Raw genomic sequence first — 22,096 nt, 5'->3', positions numbered from 1 at the left:
AGCCGCAGAGAAGCCGTATTCCTGAAAATATAAGAAAAATGCTGTTTTTTAGGGGTTCTGGACATGCTACAGAGCTGAAACTTGACAGGTACACTTTTTAGACCCCCCAGACACTAAATACAAAAAATGACATGCCTGCCTAAAAAAATGCCCGATAAATGCCTGCAAGAGAAAAAGCCAGCCGCAGAGAAGCCATATTCCTGAAAATATAAGAAAAATGCTGTTTTTTAGGGGTTCTGGACATGCTACAGAGCTGAAACTTCACAGGTACACTTTTTAGACCCCCCAGATGCTAAATCCAAAGAAATTTTTTATTTTTATTTTTTTTTAATTTTTCCAATAATTGGCTCTCTATCAAAAAATTATAATTTTTAAGAACTTTTTTTTGCGTGATCCCTCTCCGGCATGCCACAGTCCAGGTGTTAGTCCCCTTGAAACAACTTTTCCATCACTATTGTGGCCAGAAAGAGTCCCTGTGTGTTTTAAAATTCGCCTGCCTATTGAAGTCTATGGCGGTTCGCCCGGTTCGCCGGTTCGCGAACATTTGCCGATGTTCGCGTTCGCCGTTCGCGAACGGCGAATTTTAGGTTCGCGACATCACTACTCTAAATCCTAATAGTGCAATCATGAATAGTCATATGGTAAATAATGTGACATGAAAACAACTAATCATGTAGTGACTGAATTATGACCAAAATACATCATTAAAAAAAATCAATCATATGAAAGTGATATAATGAAATAGATGCAAAATCTAGTGTTAGGTGAACATAAAAAAAGTCCTTTCAATGAAAAAGTACTTTTCCATATTAAACAAAAGTGTCCATAAAGTGCAAAAAAGTGTTTAAGTAACGTTGATTAATGAAATCCAGCAACAAGCACCAACACAATGACACCTTTCATCATCAATGATGTCTTCCTAGGGGATTTGACATTCAGTCCGCCCTTGGAAAGACATCACCGATGATGAAACGCGCTGGGATGGGCTTTTACTGAAGACATCACGCTTGCTTTCATTCATGGTGTACCTTTCTCAAGCGCTGACAGTCTGCTGTTTTTTTACTCGTTTGTATATTTTACATATGTATTTTAAATAAAAGGACTTAAATTTTAGCAGGCTTTATTATGTTTGTGCATTTTCTTTATTCCTGATCCATTTGGAGCTGCTGCTGAGCAGCCACCGCCTATCTCAGATGCCGGGTTATTTTGTGTTTTTATGACCATTATCATTTATGGTCTATCTGGTAAGAAGCGTATGCTAAGTGTTGGTGCTAAGTGGTGGATTTCATCAATCAACATTACTTATACACTTTTTTGACTTCATGGAAACTTTTGTTTAATATCGAAAAGGACTTTTTCATTGAAAGGCCTTTTTATGTTCACCTAACGCTGGATTTTGCATCTATTTCATTATATCACTTTCGTATGATTGATTTTTTTCAATGATCTATTTTGCTCATAATTTATTCACTGCATATTTATTTGTTTTCATGCCACATTATTTACCATATGATTATTCATGATTGCACTATTAGGATTTAGAGCCGCGTCTTTTTTTTTAAAAACCTAGGAGTGCTTCTGCTGTAAATTTTGAGGATAGATTGCTCCACAGTGCCTACAGCTAAGGAGGTCAGTCAGCTCATTTACTGTTAGGAATATGTAAATAATTTAATGTCTATAGCCTGGCCACAGTTGTGAATTTAACGTAGAGCCTCCTGAGAGAGGAACAGAAAAAGATGGATGGATGAAAGTACAATCCTTACATAGCAGTAACAGAGGGCATTTTCTTATATTAATAATGATTGATTTATTACAGCATTTTAATGAATACTGCAACTACAAGTTTTATTTTGTCCCAATTTTAGTATACCTATATGACCAGTTCACTATAAAGCATGTGTTATTTTCCATAATCAAAGATATTTAAAGCCATGTCATTGTGATTCTTAGCACTGATTGCAGAAATAACATCATGGTAAATTATAATCATTAGAGCTTAGCAATAAGTAGATAAGTAATAAGTAATAATAGAGATTAGTAATAAGCCTTAACGGCTAAGTTCACCTTACAGAGAAAAATAATAAATGTACATTTAATTTGCAGTAAAAAAAACATCCCACAGGGACCTAAAGACGCTTCCTCCAGCTTTCTGCCCATACCTCTGTGTCGGCTTTCGTTTAGGAAGCTGGAGGATGTGTGAATGGACCATGAGTGTGCTGATCAGCGCACTCATAGTCCATTGAGAACTATAAACTGTCTGCCATGGTGACAGGCAGGACCTGTAATTTATTCATTCACAGATCCCTGTAAATTAATAACGTGGCTGTGCATGCAAAGATGATTTTAAATGTAACAGCAGCTGTAGGGGTGAGGAATGCCACCTGCTGTCATGAGTAGATGGGGAGGGGGGTGCTCAAGGGGTTAGGGGGGCGGAAACATGTTACACCCTAAATAGGGGTGTAAAATATAACATGTTCCGAAGTAAACATAGACTTTAAAGTGGTATTAAAGGTTCAGTCTTTTTTTCTTTAAGAATATCACGTGTCATACTTACCTGCTCTGTGTAATAGTTTTACACAGAGCAGCCTCGATCCTTTTCTTCTCGGGGTCCCCCGCCTGCTCTCCTGGCTCTGCCCCCTTGACCAGTGCCCTCAATAGCAAGCCCCTTGCTATTCGGCACTGGTGCTTGCTCGCTCCTGGGCTCTGCTCTATGCAATCATAAGACACAATCTCGGCCCCACCCCCCACTCTCTTCTTTAGCCTTTACAATCACTTTAAGCTCACTGCATACCCTACAATCTGATTGTACAAAATCTACCAACAAATATAGTACAAGGGCCTGCCTGATTGGATACAGATTGATTAACTAGTTTAACCACCTCCCACCCAGTCTATAGACAAATGATGGCCCAGCAGGAGCACTGCTATTCTGGGTGGACATCATATGATGTCCTCCCAGGATCACAGCTCAAGCACCGCCCACAGGCCATGCTGGGGGATGATCTGTCATGCAAAACCGGCTAAATAAAAAAACAAATAACTATAGACAAACAAATATATCGTATACACAAAAAAATATTTGGAAATTGGCAAATCAGGGTATGTGACATAATCCCGAAAGTTTCCTCCTTGTTTCCCCATCCTTTTCTTTCCCTTTCCTTCTTTGTTCCCTTCCTCACATAGGGATATTGTTATAAAATATATAAATTGGTACTGTAAGGTCTTGATTTTAATTAATGCACAATCAATTTTAATTATGTTTTAACCTTCAATGCTGTGATATTTTAGGTTATTTATTTATACATAAGATATATGTTATTGTTACATGTGTAATTTTAGTGTTTTATATATGGAACTATGCCTCATGTGACCTAGGACCAATTCATAATTTGATAGACCTTCATAGTTTGACATCCAGCAGGTTATTTAGTAGTACCAGCAGGTGGTGCTATAATTGGGCTTATTGGATTAACCATTTATTTTGGCTTTCGAGATTATGTCACATACCCTGATTTGCCAATTTCCAAATATTATTTGAATATACGATATATTTGTTTGTCGATAGTTATTTGGTTTTTTATTAAGCCGGTTTTGTAGGGATATTGCTCGGATAACTAGTAAGGGCATTATCGCTAGCTTTTACCTAATCCAAGATGGCGGCTGGATCTGCCCTGGGAGGTCACATGGGGCGCAAGTCCTATTGACAGTGTACTTAAGCTGTGTCGTCAGCACGCCGCCCGTACCTTGAGAACGTCACATTTGACGAAACGTACGTCGGTCGCGGCGTGCTGACGTCACCATTTCGAGTCTGAGGACGGGCGGAAGAGCCGACCGGCCGGCGGCTCATTCATACCCACTCTTTCCAATATTCTTTGCTTGTAAGTTGCTCTATTTATTTTATATCATTAAATCGTTGGTTTTACACTATGGAGCGCTTTGCTTTCTTTACATAACCTGCTATTTGGATCACTTTGGAGCATTTGGTTCAGTCATCTTGGCCTAATTTGAATACATCTCCATCAGACTGTTACTGGCACATTTGTTATCCTTGTCTGGTAAGCGGCTGTGTTTTCGGTGGTGGTCCCTTTGAACTTTGGTGGACAATCTAGGTTGTTTTTTCTTCAGATTTCACGCTATATATCTGTCCTCTGGTAAGCAGATTGGATTTAAGGGTGTTGGTGCTTTACTTCACTCTTATTCACTACATGTCTGGTTAGCAGTCAGCATTGGTGGTGGCACACACTTCGGGTGATTTGCATGATTAGTGTAACGCTCCTGCGTTTTCTGAAAGATGTGGATTTGCAGCTGCAGAATTACTCCACTCAGTAGTCATGTAGAGAAACGCTGAGATACCAATCCCAACTCCCAAGACTCATCACTGTGGATAGTCTCCTATTCAGCATACAAATATACACACTCAATATGATGTTCCTGGAGTGATCTATGTATATAGTAGTATAGTGGTGATAGGCTGAAGAGACAGGTTTAAGTAGAGACAATAGTTGACAGACACTTGAGAGGAATGCTCTTGAGAATGAGATGGTAACAGGTAGGATGCAGATAGGTTAGCAATCATGTATGGTAGTAGATGATAGGATAGCAGATAACATACAGGAGAGCCTAACCCAGTGCAAGGATAGATGTTAGTAGGCTCAAGAGCTAGCAATCTAGATAGTGCAGATGATAGTAACAGTCTTTAGTATACAGAGCTAGATAGTGTAAGCTTTAGTATGAAGGTTATGGAGGATTCCCCTGTGGGGTACTTATCACTAGTAGCAAGCAGTAGCAGAGAGGTTCGGTATTAGCGGGTGATCCGGTAGCGGGATGCAGGGATCAGTAGCGAGGTTCCGACAGCGAGGTATGCTTACAAGCATGTGAGCTTCAAGGCAGGTTATGCGGCGTGAAGGGTGAAGGTGAAAACAGCATGCCAGGAGTGATCGGGTGGCGAGACACAAGATCCGAGAACAGGTTCAGGTAGCGAGATACAGGAACGTGTAGATATGGTATGCTGACTTCAGAGAGGGACGCTCTAACCTTGGCGGTTGAACGAACACATGTGAGTGAAAGCTGGTGGTTTAAATAGCTGTTCAGTCCGGCGCCTCATGATGATGTCAGCACTCTTAAAGGGAAACACACCTATATGCACTCCATCTACCTAGGTAGATGGAACGCACCTGGAAATGATGTGATAGGAGGCACTGAGAGTGCCAGGATCTTACAATTAGTGACAATACTGAAACAGTATTATGCTATGGAAGTTTTTTCTCTATTCACATGTACTTTACATTTGACTACTGAGACATCATTCAAATCTGAGGAGTCACTTTGAAGTCACTGGATTAGAATTACCACTTTGATATTTGGGGCGTATTTTTACCTGCATTTGGTAAGGAGACTGTACACCTAGTGCACAGGTGTCAAACACAAGGCCCGCGGGCCAAATCCGGCCCTCCAGGCCATTTTATGTGGCCCTCGCACCTCTCCTGTAGCTGCAGGAGAGCTCCAGTCCTCCTCCAGACCTATACTTTCTGCTTTCCAGCAATGCCTCCAGCTTCTTCCCAGCAGCACCACAAGGTAAGGGAGGTGCACTGTGATGTAAGGGAGGGTGGGGGACTCAACTTTTGATGGTGGAGAGGTTCTTGACGTCTTATGTAAGGGTAGGGGATGCTCTTGACGTCTAGTCTTACAGATACAACTGGCCCTTTTGAGGGCAATCATAATGCTGATGTGGCCCGCAATTAAATTGAGCTTGACACCTCTGACCTAGTGGCTTCATTATTTTCACCTTGGATTTGTGCAGATTCCAGACCTTTGGATCAATTCCATGAACATTTGGACATTGTATCTGTGATTTTCAGATATACAGTATATATTCCATACTTTGTGAACTCTATAACTTTCCTACAGACTAAAAAATAAACACTGATTTTGGGTTAATTTTTCCAAAGAACTGTAGCAGAATACAATTTGGCCTACATTTTGGAAGAAAGATTATTTATTTGCAAAACTTTATAACAGAAATTAATGAAGTTTGTTTTTTTCCCAAAAGAAAGCTCTATTTGTGGGAGAAAAATAATACAATTTTAGTTTACAGTGCTGCATGACCATGCAATTGTCATTCAAAGTGTAACAAGGCTGAAAAAAGCTGGAAAATGACCTGGGCAGGAAGGGGGTGAAAGTGTCCAGTAGGGTGAAGCAGGCCCTCATATTACATAGTTTTGATAGAACTAAAGATGACTGTACAGAGATCGTATGGTCAGACTGTAACATGCATAGTGAGCCTTAAACCCGCTATGATCCTGACATCCATTCTGAACATGTACAGTATCTATATCACAGTACAGTTTTTTTCATTATATTTATTTTAATATTGAATTAGACTGGTTCACAATTAAAGCGTTTTAGAGCGAGCCAGATCCTCCTCTTCTAGGGTTAACCTGTCAGGGCTCCAGGCTTTTCCTCTTCTCTCTGTGCCACCAAAGGAAGCCGTATGGTGGCATACCTGCAGGCTTGGCCCTGCACCCCCCCCCCCCAACCCTCACTTTCTGTTCACAAGATTTGACTGACAGCAGCGGTATCGAATGTCAATGTCTCGAACAGATGCTCTCGGTCCTGTCCGGATAGGTACGGCACTGTATCAAGATAGGATAGGTAAGTATAGGGGGAATGTGTTAAGGTAAAAATTGTTCTGCCTTTAGAACCACTTTAGGCTCGGTTCACATTTATGCGACGCGGGAAGGCTGCGAATTCGCAGCCTGTTCCCGCATCGCACACGCACCCCCGGCAGTTCACACTGCCATATGCGATACGCTGGGGGTGTCAATGTAATCTTAACGACACCCCCAGTTTGATCGCATATCGCAGTGCGATCGTGCAGTGTGAACCGCTGTGCAATCCGATCCTGATGCGGCAGCAAAAATGCCTCCTGTGCATGTTTGCTGCGGGTGCGATGCGAATTTAGCCATACAAACTGTATGGCTAAACTCGCACCGCACAGCCGATCGCATGTAATGTCAGAGCAGTGCGCTCCAATATTACATGCAAACCCGGCACTCGCACAAATGTGAACTGGGGCTCAATCAGCATTTATGGAACCACAACATTTTCTTAAATATAAGATGACATTCATCAAAATCTACACCTAAGACTAGCTTGGTTGTAGAGTGACCATTCTGGCAGACAAGAGTTGCATGTGTTATTAATATCATATTATTTTAGTTTATTTATAAGATGTCAAAGTAGATAGAAGTGCGGGGTAATGGGGCATGGAAACACAGTACAAGTAACATTTATACATAATAGATAGCAGTGTTTAGAAAAAGCAGTCAGGCAGGAAGCAGATGTCAGTAGTAGGCGCAGTAAAGAAACAAGGCAATAAACTTTACCAATGGCATATTGGTCCTATCATGTTGAAATCTACAGCAAAGAGCATAAAGATAACCTGTGAATTTAAAATATGTTCTCTTTTCTAGATTCTAAGGAATTCTCCTCATTGCCTTTAAAAAGTAAGTACAATTCACATTAATCTTAAAAGATAGATGAAGCCAATTGTTTAATAAATGATAAAGAGTCCATTTATGTAGGAAGTAAATGTAGCAATGACTCCCCAGGGAGTCACTGAAAATACACAGCTACGTGTCCCGTATCTGGATACAGCATTTCACCCACAACCTCTGACAATGAACAGGTCCAGTAACTAGGGTCTTTTTGCCATGTATTATAGTACTCTAACTAGTGAAAAGGTTTACGGTAGCAGAATACCCCCAAAAAAAGCAGGGCAGCTATATTGAATTGGCAGTAGGACTTCTGAGAGCTACCTCTAAAATAGATGCTGACAGACAGAGGACAGCCAGGTAAATCTGTAACTCCCTTAAAGCAGACAAAAATACCTGAGCTCTCTGCAACTCTCTTCAAGTAAATAGTGTCTCCATACAGCCCAGCTCCCTTCAGTGTCACAATTTAGCTCAGCACCTCAGCAAGTGGATTGGTATCCAGGGCCATTAGTACATGAATCATGCTGAGGCCAGGCCCTGCTGAACAGCTGTTGTGGTACATTCTGATGGAACCATGGGACACCTCTCAGTAAGCAATCTGAAAGGGATTGTTCAACATGGACCAACCATTTACTCAATTCTTGAGTTCACAAATTTAGAATACGCTCTGTAATATCTGTGCACATTAGGGAAACCAATGCCAATTAGGGGTTAGGGTCTGGTTAGAAGTTGTTGGTTAATCTTGTGAGCTTTAACAGCCCACAGAAATTTCCCAAACTCACTCCTAATCTGTTTAAGAAAAGATCCTGGAATATGCATAAGTAGGGTTTGGAATAGGTATAAGCCAAGGTAGTTTGTTCATCTTGAGCACACTATTCCTTCAGAACCAGGAGAGCAGTTTCTCAGACCATTTGGTGAAATTCCTCTTGATCTTTACCAGGAATGGGGGGAAATTGGTAGTAAATATAGACAATGGACGTACGAGATATTCTAAAGTATTTGAAATACTGATGGGTCCAATTAAACAGGAAGTGTACCCATAAGGTATCCAGAGTCAGACAAGATGGATTTCTATTCATAAATTTTGGTTTTGTAGATTTATTTTAAAATTGGAGAGTGAGCTATACACCCGAAATTCAGTTAATAAACTAGAGAGGGGTGTTAAGGGCTGGATATTAAAAAATAATTAAGTCATCGGCATACCCTGCAACCTTATAATCTCCCAGTTTCGTAGAAATTCTCTTAATATTGGGATTAGCTTGGTTCTGGGAGAGGCTCCAAAGATAATACGTTAAAAAAGTTAAAAAGGAAAAAATGTACAGTACAGGACATCAACACAAAAATGAAGTACAGTAAAAGGACCATAATCAAGGAGTAGGGGAAGGTAAATAACATAGGAATAGAATAAAAATAAAAAGCAAATCAAGCAAACATTGGTGAACGACCCGGGAATGGTTTTGGCAGTGTTCAGTAGAAAATATCAAGCCCAGTACCATACAGATAACAGTACATAAAAAAATAAGCCTGCGTAGAACACACCGTAGGTCAGTAAGGATAATGGAATGCTACATAAACTATAAGTGCGCGTTTGATATTGGAGCGCACTGCTCCTTCATTACAGTGCGAATTCAGCCATACACTTTGTATGGCTAAATTCGCACTGCACCCGCACAAAAGTCACACATGAGGCATTTTTTCAGCCGCATCAGGATCGGATCGCACAGTGGTTCACACTTGTGTGATCCGATCCTGTGCGAACTGTCAAATCGCACTGCGATATGCGATTAAACTGGGGGTGTCATTAACATTTCATTGACAACCCCAGCGTATCGCATATGGCAGTGTGAACTGCCAGATGTGCGTTTGCGATGCGGGAACAGGCTGCGAATTCGCAGCCTTCCCGCATCGCACAAGTGTGACCCGGCACTTAGGGGTCAAAAAAGGCGAGTGAGTAAAGAATAACAAAGTTTATATATAAATAAACACAAAAAGGGATCTCTGCCCAAGGGACTTTAATGAGTTACACCCCAACACCAAAGAAAAAAGAAAAATATCTAAAAAAGGTACAAAAAGGCTAATTTGTCCAGGCCAACAATATAACATTCATTTAAAAACATGGTCATATACAGTATCTCATAAAAATGAGTACACCCCTGACATTTTTGTAAATATTTTATTATATCTCTTCATGTGACAACACTAAAGAAATGACACTTTGCTACAATGTAAAGTAGTGAGTATACAGCTTGTATAACAGGGTAAACTTACAGTCCCCTCAAAACAACTCAACACGCAACCATTAATGTCTAAACTGCTGGCAACAAAAGTGAGTACACCCTTAAATGAAAATGTCCAAATTGGGCCCAATTAGCCATTTTTCCTCCCCTGTGTCATGTGACTCGTAAGTGTTACAAGATCTCAGGTGTAAATGGGGAGCAGGTATGTTAAATTTGGTGTTATTGCCCCCACTCTCTCATACTGGTAACTGTAAGTTCAACATGGCACCTCATGGCAAAGAACTCTCTGAGGATCTGAAAAAAAAGAATTGTTGCTCTAGATAAAGATGGCCTAGGCTATAGGAAGATTGTCAAGATCCTGAAACTGAGTTGCAGCATGGTGGCCAAGACCATACAACGGTTTAACAGGAAAGATTCCACTCAGAACAGCCCTTGCCATGGTCGACCAAAGCTGTTGAGTGCATGTGCTCAGCGTCATATCCAGAGGTTGTCTTTAGGACATAGATGTATGAGTGCTGCCGGCAATGCTGCAGAGGTTGAAGGGGTGGGAGGTCAGCCTGTCAGTGCTCAGACCATACACCGCACACTGCATCAAATTGGTCTGCATTGGCTGCATCAAATTGGTCTGCAGTCGTCCCACAAGGAAGCTTCTTCTAAAGATGATACATAATAAAGCCTGCAAACAGTTTGCTGAAGACAAGCAAACTAAGGACATGGATTACAGGAACCATGTCCTGGGGTCTAATGAGACCAAGATAAACTTATTTGGTTCAGATGGTGTCAAGCGTGTGTAGCGGCAACCAGGTGAGGAGTTTAAAGACAAGTGAGTCATGCCAACAGTCAAGCATGGTGGTGGGATTGTCATGGTCTGGGGCTGCATGAGTGCTGCCGGAACTGGGGAGCTACAGTTCATTGAGGGAACCATGAATGCCAACATGTACTGTGACATACTGAAGCAGAGCATGATTCCCTCCCTTCGGAGACTGGGATGCAGGGCAGTATTCCAACATGATAACAACCCCAAACACACCTCCAAGACGATGACTGCCTTGCTAAAGCTGAGGGTAAAGGTGATGGACTGGCCAAGCATGTTTCCATACCTAAACCCTATTAAGCATCTGTGCGGCATCATCAAACAGAAGGTGGAGGAGCACATGGACTCTAACATCCATCAGCTCAATTATGTCATCATGAAGAAGTGGAGGAGAACTGCAGTGGCAACCTGTGAAGCTCTGGTGAACTCCATGCCAAAGAAGGTTAAGGCAGTGCTGGAAAATAATGGTGGCAACACAAAATATTGACACGTTGGGCCCAATTTGGACATTTTTACTTAGGGGTGTACTCACTTTGGTTGCCAGCAGTTTAGACAATAATGGCTGTGTGTTGAATTATTTTGAGGGGACAGCAAATTTACACTGTTATACAAGCTGTACACTCACTACTTTACATTGTAGCAAAGTGTAATTTCTTCAGTGTTGTCACATGAAAAAAATATAATAAAATATTTCCAAAAATGTGAGGGGTGTACTCACTTTTGTAAGATACTGTACAATTGCCAACTATCCAAGTACATTAATGCACACCAGAGGAACAATTAGAGTTGGACACCTTCCATGAAAATTGATAATCTGTGCTAATGTGCTGAAAAAGAACTGGTTGAGGCTTTGAAATATTTTTTTTTTTTTTTTAATACTTGTAGTGTAAGTTTTGCCCAAATTTTTCATTTTGACCTAATCTGACCTAATCTGACCATACACCAATTGAAATTTAGCCTGGATCAGCAGGGACCTGCTGAATTTCAATCAGCGTGTGGCAGTCTTCGCTCAACAGAAGTTGATAGTTTCATATGAATCTGTCAAAGGTGCACGTTGGAAAAAGTATCTTGATCAGCAGCTGCTGCCAGTTATCTGCCCCTAAATTAGTCTTAAAGGTATCCTAATGTAATCCCCTGTGCAGCAGCACTAGACTCTGGGGGCTAACAGTGGCAGCCAAATCAAACTTTATGGCATTGTATAGTGCTATCCAACCCTGGGAGGTTTAACACTGTAAAGTGATAACCTAATCAGTGCATTGCTGCTCCCTCATTGTTCAAGGGTTTAAATGAAGTGGTAAAAAAAAAAACAAAACAAGAAAAACAATATTGTGCTTTACATTTTTGTTCTGTGCACTAAACATGATTGAGTGTTAAAAGACAAATAACTAAAACGACAGAATAAGAGCCCAGTCACGTGACTTCTCAAAGTAACTGACTCTCTTTTAACACCTTCCCGCCCGGCCTATAGTAAAAAGACAGCGAGGCGGGAGCACTGTTGTTCTGGGAGGACGTCATATAATGTCTGCCCGAGAACGTGCCTCTCGCGCGTCCGTGGGGCTGTGCAGCGGCGCAATCTCTCAACAGTTGTATCCACAAGACACAGCCAATGACTGATCATTGCACCGGCCCACTGCCAGTGTCATATGATTGCTGTGACCAATCACAGCAGATCACACGACAGTTGTAAACAATAAATGGCTTCCTTTCATGCCATCCATTGTATACAATTGAGTTGCTAGCTGTGATTGTGCACATTGAACACATGGTACAGATAGGCCAATCACAGCCCATCTGTACCATGTGATTAGCTTTGACCAATCACAGCTGATCACAACAAACCTTACTGAATTACTAGTTTTTTTCAGTAAAAATAGTTGTTTTTGCCAAAAAAATGTATAGGTCTATGCAATCATAATGTGCAAAAAAAAAAAAAAATCCTAATTGCTTCCCCATAGTGGTACAGTGTTACAATAGTAGCACTGTAGTGCCTCTGGTCACAGTGTTTTAGAAAAACGAAATGTTAGAAAAAAGTGTAATTAAAAAAAAATAAAAATAAAAAGAATATATATATAGATATATAGATATGGATATATATACATATATATATATATATATATATATATATATATGTGTGTATATATACATATATATACAGTGGGTACGGAAAGTATTCAGACCCCCTTAAATTTTTCACTCTTTGTTATATTGCAGCCATTTGCTAAAATCATTTAAGTTCATTCTTCTTCCTCATGAATGTACACATAGCACTCCATACTGACAGAAAAACACAGCATTGTTGACATTGTTGCAGATTTATTAAAAAAGAAAAACTGAAATATCACATGGTCCTAAGTATTCAGACCCTTTGCTGTGACACTCATATATTTAACTTGGGTGCTTTCCATTTCTTCTGATCATCCTTGAGATGGTTCTACACCTTCATTTGAGTCCAGCTGTGTTTGATTATACTGATTGGACTTGATTAGGAAAGCCACACACCTTTCTATATAAGACCTTCCAGATCACAATGCATGTCAGAGCAAATGAGAATCATGAGGTCAAAGGAACTGCCTGAAGAGCTCAGAGACAGAATTGTGGCAAGTCACAGATCTGGCCAAGGTTACAAAAAGATTTCTGCTGCACTTAAGGTTCCTAAGAGCACAGTGGCCTCCATAATCCTCAAATGGAAGACGTTTGGGACGACCAGAACCCTTCCTAGAGCTGGCCGTCCGGCCAAACTGAGCTATCGGGGGAGAAGAGCCTTGGTGAGAGAGATAAAGAAGAACCCAAAGATCACTGTGGCTGAGCTCCAGAGATGCAGTCAGGAGATGGGAGAAAGTTGTAGAAAGTCAACCATCACTGCAGCCCTCCACCAGTCGGGGCATTATGGCAGAGTGGCCCGACGGAAGCCTCTCCTCAGTGTAAGACAAATGAAAGCCCGCATGGGGTTTGCTAAAAAACACCTGAAGGACTCCTGAAGATGGTGAGAAATAAGATTCTCTGGTCTGATGAGACCAAAATATAACTTTTTGGCCTTAATTCTAAGCGGTATGTGTGGAGAAAACCAGGCACTGCTTATCACCTGTCCAATACAGTCCCAACAGTGAAGCATGGTGGTGGCAGCATCATGCTGTGGGGGTGTTTTTCAGCTGCAGGGACAGGACGACTGGTTGCAATCGAGGGAAAGATGAATGCGGCCAAGTACAGGGATATCCTGGACAAAAACCTTCTCCAGAGTGCTCTGGACCTCAGACTGGGCCGAAGGTTTACCTTCCAACAAGACAATGACCCTAAGCACACAGCTAAAATAACGAAGGAGTGGCTTCACAACAACTCCGTGACTGTTCTTGAATGGCCCAGCCAGAGCCCTGACTTAAACCCAATTGAGCATCTCTGGAGAGACCTAAAAATGGCTGTCCATCAACGTTTACCATCCAACCTGACAGAACTGGAGAGGATCTGCAAGGAGGAATGGCAGAGGATCCCCAAATCCAGGTGTGAAAGACTTGTTGCATCTTTCCCAAAAAGACTCCTGGCTGTATTAGATCAAAAGGGGGCTTCTACTAAATACTGAGCAAAGGGTCTGAATACTTCGGACCATGTGATATTTCAGTTTTTCTTTTTTAATAAATCTGCAACAATGTCAACAATTCTGTGTTTTTCTGTCAGTATGGGGAGCTATGTGTACATTCATGAGGAAGAAGAATGAACTTAAATGATTTTAGCAAAAGGCTGCAATATAACAAAGAGTGAAAAATTTAAGGGGGTCTGAATACTTTCCGTACCCACTGTATATATATATATATATATATATATATATATATATATATATATATATATATATATATACATTTTTTTTTTACAAACTGTCCTCATTCAGTGTCCCTGATCACTGCCACACCAGTTGTATAATAACACTGTACTGCACTGGTGACAGTATGTAAAAATAAATAGTGAAAAATATATATATTTTTTTTAATTTCTTCATTTTTTTTAAAAAAAGTGACAAAAATTACAACTTCAAAAAACTTGCGATGCCTGTTACCTTGGACTGTGTACTTTCCAAAAAGGAGTAATTTGGGGGGTATTTGTACTGTCCTGGTGTTTTTGGGCCTGATGAAATGAGATAGGCCATAAGTACATCAGGATTGATCAATTTTCAGATATATACAGTATATCATATGACTTTCGTACAGATTAAATAATATACACTAATTTGTTTTTTGTTTTTTTCACCAAAACAATGTAACAGAATACATTTGGAACCTACATTTATGAAGAAAGATTATTTATTTCCAAAATTTGTATAACAGAAACAAAGAAAAATGCATTTTTTTCAAACTTTTCTGTTCTTTCTTGTCTATTTAGCAAAAACAAAAAACAAAAACCCAGTGGTGATTAAATACCATTAAAAGAAAGCTCTCTTTGTGTAAAAAAAAAAATGATAAAAATGTCTAATGGGCACAGTGTTGCATGACCTTGCAATTGTCATTCAAATTGTGACAGCGCTAAAAGTTGAAAATTGGCCAGGGCAGGAAGGGGGTGAAAGTGCCCGGTATTGAAGTGGTTTATTACTGAGCTCTCCCTGTTCTTTAGAAAGAACTCCATGGGGCTTTGCTGGCTACACACTGTGTCCCAATTTTTTTTTTTTTTTTTATGGGTGTGTCATTGTATGGGAAGAGAATCATATTATAACATAGAGCAGATAGCAATATCCGCTTTCCATTCTGAATGAGCTCCTTAGTTTCAGTTTGTAGGGAGGTCACAGGCAAGCAGGACCTGGCTACCCTGTCTGAAAGGGTTGCCTGGATTGCAAGACTGGTTCAACAGAATTATAAATCTTTTGGCAGGTGAAACAGTGAGTATTTGCCTGGATTTCAGATTTAAAATTACATATTGCAATTGAATAGCTGTGTGGAAAATGTGGGTTAAGATTTGTTCATCTGAGATGTGTTAACCACTTGCCTACCGCCCGCCGGCTTTTTACTGTGGCAGGACGGCTGGGCTGTGTCCAGTCAGGTAGTACTACGCAACTGGACTGCATGTGGTTTGGGCGGCGCTCATGCGGGAGGCGGGCCGCGGGGGGAGAGGTGGCAATTGCCGCCTTCCTCCCTCGATCATCCGGGAAATGGAGAGAAGACCCGCCTGCTTATGTAAACCCAGCAGGTGGATCTTCTCTCAGACAGGCAGGGACAGATTAGCAGTTTCAGCTAAGCTCACAGAACCCCCCCCCCCCCCACAGTCAGTAAGCACAGAGGCATACATTTAACCCCTTTGACCACCCCCAGGATTAACCCCTACCCTGCCAGTGTCATTTATTCAGTAACAGTGCATATTATTTCGCACTGATTACTGTATTAATGTCACTGGTCCCCAAAAAGTGTCAAAAATGTCAGTTAGGGGTCCGATCTGTCCGCTGCAATGTCGCAGTCCCGCTAAAAATCACAGATCGCCGCCATTACTAATAAAAAAAATAAAAAATAAAAAGTCCAAAAATCTATCCTGTAGTTTGTAAACGCTATAACTTTTGCGCAAACCAATTAAAATATGCTTTTTGGGATTTTTTTTTTACCAAAAATATGTAGCAGAATACAAATTGGCCTAAACTGATAAAAAAATTAAATTTTAAAAAATGTTATATTGGGAATGTTTTATAGCAGAAAGTAAAAATAACGGAAAATTCCTATCATACTTACCGTAATTTTCCTTTCCTGATAGTCTCCATGGCAGCCTACGTGTGGGTTAACCCCGCCTCCACTCCAAGGGTATAGGACCCCCCTCCCATAAATTTCAGCTCTCAGGTACAGCAGGTGTTCCATATCTTAGCCGAATCCAAGACGAGAGGGTGGGTACTCCGGCTGCCATGGAGACTATCAGGAAAGGAAAATTACGGTAAGTATGATAGGAATTTTCCGTTTTCCTGTCTGTCTCCATGGCAGCCTACGTGTGGGAAATAACTAGCTCACTCCACACGGGTGGGAATGCTTTAGCAAAGAAAATTTTAATTCATGCTATTTGCAGACAAAACAGTCAAACCAAAATTAACTGAGGACAGAGAAGCAGGCTCTACACAATAGTGGGTCATAAAAGTATTGACTGATGACCACGAAGCCGCTCTGCAAATCACATCTGGAGCCACGTGCCGCGAAGCCGCCCAGGAAGTAGAGATACTCCTTGTAGAGTGCGCCGTCACCGCCTCCGGAGGAGCCAGCCCCTCAGCTCTATAGGCCTGTTGGATAGCTGCCACTATCCATGAAGCGATAGTCCTAGATGAAGCAGGTTTACCTCTGTTCTTTCCCCAGAACAGGACAAAGAGGTTGTCAGACTGCCTGAATGGTGCAGTTGCTTGAAGATAGGCTTTTAAGGATTCTCCTACATCCAACGGATGAGGATTGGACTCATTAGATGAACGGAAAGTAGGCAGGACAATCTCCTGATTCTGGTGAAACACTGAGGTGACTTTCGGATTTGAATTCAGCCTGGGTATCAGTACTACCCGATCCGGAAAAAAAGTCAAGAATGGTTCTTTACATCCGAGAGAACTTAATTCAGAGACCCTTTTAGCCGAGGTAATGGCTACCAGGAAGACAGTTCGGATGGTCAGGTCCTTGATAGAAGAAGAGGAATCTATGCCCGATTTGGAGAGGGCATTTAGGACAAGAGGTAGATCCCATTTCGGGAACCTAGGTCTTCTCTGAGGATTGAGCCTGATTGCTCCTTTGAAAAATTGTTGGATTAGTGGGTGTTGGGCCCACATGACCCCGGAGAAGGCCGATAAGGCCGAAACTTGAACTCTAAGAGTTGCCACTGAAAGGGGCATATCCAGACCAGCCTGAAGAAAACTTAGTATTTCTTGAATCCCAGGGACTGAGGAAGACATACCTTCAGGATATGCAGACTCCATGAATCTTGCCCAGATTCTACAGTATACTTTATTAGTACTTGGTCGTCTAGCATTCATCAAGGTGGAAATGGCTGTAGATGGGCAGCCGAGCGATTCCAACCTTTCCCTCTCAAGAACCAGACCGTCAACCGGAGAATTGCAGGACAGGGGTGCACTGATGTTCCCTGAAGAAGCAAGTCTGGTCTAAGGGGAAGAGGGACCGGGTCCCGGTAACTCAGTTGTAGGAGTAGCGGAAACCATGGCCTGTTCGGCCAGAAAGGCGCCACCATCACTATCTCCACATCTTCCGCTTGAAGTCTTTGCAGGAATTTGAGAATGATGGGTACTGGAGGAAAGGCATAAGCCCTGCTGAACTCCCACCTGTCGGTTAGTGCATCTGTCCCGTAAGCTTGAGGACACTTGCCCCTCGTGACATACTTCCCCAACTTGTGGTTGCAAGGGGAGGCGAACAGATCGACTTCGGGAGATACTCCCAACGACAGAATCCATTTGAACGACTCCACATGGAGCGACCATTCGTTGTGGTTCAACTGGACCCTGGACAGAAAATCCGCTTGAACATTCTGTGAACCTGGGATGTAAACTGCCGAGATGTTTACTAGGTGAGTCTGGGCCCAGGACATGATCGGGTCTAATTCCCGTAGCAGAGAGAGACTCCGTGTCCCACCTTGTCTCTTCACATAAGACACTGCCGTGGTGTTGTCCATCCGAATCATTACAGATTTCCCCTCTAGCAGGTGTTGGAAAGATCGAAGACCCTGGTAGGCTGCTCGGAGTTCCAGTATATTGGAGACTGGAGTGTGTCTCTGAAAAGACCATCTCCCCTGTGTCATCTCTGTCAGACAATGAGCCCCCCAACCTGAGTTGCTGGCGTCTGTTGTGATTATAGTCCATGAGACTGGAACCAGAGAATGACAGTTGAGCAGATTCCTGCGTTGCAGCCACCAAAGAAGACTGTATCTCATGCTGGAGGAGATATGAATGTACTGATCTTTCTCTTCTGTGTTCCATTGTTGTAGGAACCCTTTTTGGAAGGGCCTCATATGCCAGAGAGCCCATTTGACCATTGGGGCCGTGGACACCATGGTGCCAATGATTTTGAGGCACTGAGAGGCTTTCAGCCGAGGAGAGGAAAGAGCCGGAAGGATTCTCTCCCTCACTACCGGTATCTTCTCTAATGGGAGAGAGATTGAATTCTCGACGGTGTCGAATTGCGCCCCAAGATAGACTAGGCGCTGAGTAGGCTCCAGCTGACTCTTTTGTAGGTTTAGCAGCCAGCCAAACTCTTTGAGGGTCGATATGACCTGATCTCTGTGTGCCAATAACTGATCCTTTTCTTGAGACAGAAGCAGAAGATCGTCTAAGTAATGATGTAGACGTATACCTTTCAATCTTATGAAGGCTACCACTGCTAGAAGAACTTTGGTGAATACTCTGGGTGAGGTAGACAGGCCGAAGGGTAGGCAAATGAATTGCAGATGCTGATTCCGAACACAGAAGCGAAGATATTTGTGGAAGTCGGTTGCCACAGGTACATGAAAATACGCATCCTTTAAATCTATTGAGGCGAGCCAATCTCCCGGCAGTACTGCCCTTTGAATAGTTGAGAGTGTTTCCATCTTGAATTTTTCGTTCTTTATGAACTTGTTCAGGTATGTGAGATCTATAACAGGTCTCCAGGCCCCGTTCTTCTTCTGGACTAAGAAGAGGGGTGAGTAAACCCCTTGAAATTTTTCTTGTTCCGGAACCGGAGCTACCGCTCCTTGAGCCACCAAAGCGTCTACATAGGCGAGCAAGACTTCTCTTCTCTCTTCTAGACAGGGTAAATGAGTTGAGATGAATCTTGGAACTGGATCTGCCAGAAATGACCATCTGTGGCCTGTAGAGACCGTCCTGACGGTCCAAAAGTCCGTGATTGAGGCCGCCCAGACATGCTGAAAATGGAGAAGACGTGCCCCCACCTGACATGCCTGGACGGGCCCAATCTCAAAAAGATTTAGTGGAATCTTGTCCAGCAGGCGCTGGATTTTTTGATGACCTCCGAGTAGAGGATTGACCACCTCTCCAGTTTCTTCGGAAATCTCTATTAGGCTTGTAAGAGCGTGCATCTCTTGATCTCTTCGTGTATTGCCTCCTAGGTTGAGGCTTCTTCTGACCAAATAGTCGTCTGTCTTGCGGGAGGAAACCTGACTTTCCGCCAGTAGCCTTGGCAATGGCGCTGTCTAGTTTGTTTCCAAAAAGGGAAGTACCCTCAAAAGGGATCTTACACCATGCCTGTTTAGAAGCTGGATCTGCAATCCACGGGCGAAGCCACAAGGCCCTCTTTGCTGTTACTGAGGATAGCATCGATCTGGACAGAAGACGCAGAACATCAATAGATGCTTCTCCTAAAAACACTGAAGCCAGCTTGAGTTCGTGAATAGGGGAACTTTCTACGGCTTCTTCCGAGAGACTTCCAAGTTTGGATTCTATATCGGAAACCCAGACTTCCATGGCTTTAGACATTGTTGCTAATGCCATCACAGGTTTGCAGGCCGCGCCGGCCGTCACAAAGATCCTCTTTAGGTCCAGATCTATCTTCCTATCCAAAGGGTCTTTGAAAGAGACCGCTTTATCTAGTGGCAAAGTGACATGCTTTGCTAATCTTGTAACTGCCGCATCCACAAGAGGAGCAGATTCCAGACGGGCGACATCTTCAGGTTTAAAGGGATATAATTTCCCAAATTTGGAGGATAAGGAAGACTTACTATCCCCTTTACTCCATTCTTCAGTAATCACCTCTTGTAATTCAGAGAGGGAAGGGAAGTTGATACGCTCCTTACCAAGGTGCTTGAAGAACTTCCGCTGCTTTTTCTGAGGAGACACAGGATCCTCCCATCTGAGAGCTTCTTTAATGGCTCTGATCAGGGGTGAAACTAGGGCGAACTCAAAGCCGCCTACAGCCCCTTCTTCTTCCGAATCACTGTCAGATGACTTTGCAGAAGTAATACTCGGTTGAGAGGGGCCTTGATCTTCCTGCACTTCCCCTGGAGAACTGGATGTGGTGGGACCAAGTGGTGGGACTGTACCCCATTCTTTCAGGGACTGTTGTACTATTCTCTTCACTAGAGATTCCAATCTTTGATCCTTTTGCCCCCTCTCACCGGCTGCATGAGCAAAACATAGCTCACATAGGGACTTGTCCTCCGGGACATGCGCCCCACAACCCCAACAGGCTCTCTGGTGTGTGCGGTGACTCTGGTATCATGTATGGTGTCTGGGGGAGGAATTAGAGCGTCTCCCTTGCTGCCTACTCCCTGATGGAGATTCACGGCGTTTAGATCTGGAGGATGAACTCCCACGAGGTCTGACAGGGTCTCTTTCTTGTGGTAAATCAGGCCTGGGAGAGCTGATGGAAAAAAGAGAAAATCGGGGAGACACTGGATTTAGCCATGACCTAGGGACCAGCAAGCCCTCCCCGCCCCCCCTCTGAAAAATGCCAGCACCCACCTGTTGTGAGAGGGCTGGCCACAGGAGGGCGGTGACGCAGGATCCATACTTCAGGCCAAACAACCAGACTGATAAAGAAAGGTAATACATATCAGACACCATGTCAGTGATACATTGTGAGGTGACAACCCTCCGCCCCCCCCCCCCCTCTGCAGTCAAGTCTCCATTGCACATACCTGTAGCAAGGAATCCAGAGACACTGGGAAGCTGCCGCAACGCCCACAGTACATTCCCAAAGTACAGGGGAATCGTCAGCTGTTTAAATCTCCCGCCGGAATGACGTCAGCGGTGATGCGGCCGCGATCGCTAATGCGCATGTGCGAACCAAGCCTCGACTTCGCTCGCGGCGCACTGCGCATGCGCGGGACCACGAAGCGTCTACCGATTGGACGCTAGAAGCAGAGGAGGAAGAGGAAGGGTTTGTTGGAACGCAGGAAGGGTTTGCTGGAACGCAGGAAGCGTTCCAGCGCCATTGGGCCAAACAAACAAATTGTACAGTGATAGAAAAAGAGACAAACAAAGTGTACATAAATAACAAATACCGCTGCCATGAAGGGAAGCAATGCGAATCTTCAGACCCATGTCAGAGAATGCCAATCAAGCTTCAGTCAACCGCAGAGAGCAGGGGATTTTAAATGTCACTCACCCGCCCGTGGCTGGGCTCTGGACATGCAGACACCATCCAAAGTATCCTAAGGTAAGCTGGACGTAGTAAGACATCAGAAGTGTAGGTCCTTGGAGGAGGACAAAAAATGAACACCTGCTGTACCTGAGAGCTGAAATTTATGGGAGGGGGGTCCTATACCCTTGGAGTGGAGGCGGGGTTAACCCACACGTAGGCTGCCATGGAGACAGACAGGAAATGGTGTTTTTTTCAAAATTGTCGCTGTTTTTTTGTTTATAGCGCAAAATCTAAAAACCACAGAGGTGATCAAATACCACCAAAAGAAAGCTCTATTTGTGGGAAAAAGAGGACATCAATTTAATTTGGGTACAGCGTCGCACGACCACACAATTGTCCATTAAAGTAATGCAGTGCCAAATCCCAAAAAAATGGCCTGGTCATTAAGGGGGCAAATCCTTCCGGTCCAGAAGTGGTTAAAGCATTCAACTTTGTCCTATTCTGTCTTTTTTTTCTGCTTATCATGTGAATAATTTT

At 42.8% G+C, this 22,096-nt stretch overlaps 1 protein-coding gene across 2 annotated transcripts in view; it reads left to right on the top strand.

Moving 5' to 3' along the window:
* Positions 1 to 22,096, top strand: part of TAC3 (tachykinin precursor 3) — a 127,227-nt gene that overhangs the window by 96,469 nt on the left and 8,662 nt on the right. For both annotated transcript variants that reach the window (XM_082244405.1, XM_082244404.1), the window contains exon 4: positions 7,473 to 7,505. In XM_082244405.1, coding sequence (XP_082100531.1) covers positions 7,473 to 7,505 — 33 coding nt within the window. The remainder of the gene's footprint in view (positions 1 to 7,472; positions 7,506 to 22,096) is intronic.

The sequence above is a fragment of the Pelophylax lessonae genome (genome assembly GCF_965119305.1).
Source record: "Pelophylax lessonae genome assembly, chromosome: 2".
In the NCBI taxonomy this organism is placed as follows: domain Eukaryota; kingdom Metazoa; phylum Chordata; class Amphibia; order Anura; family Ranidae; genus Pelophylax; species Pelophylax lessonae.
Note: the sequence above shows the minus strand (reverse complement) of the source record. Positions and strands in the feature narration are given on the sequence as shown.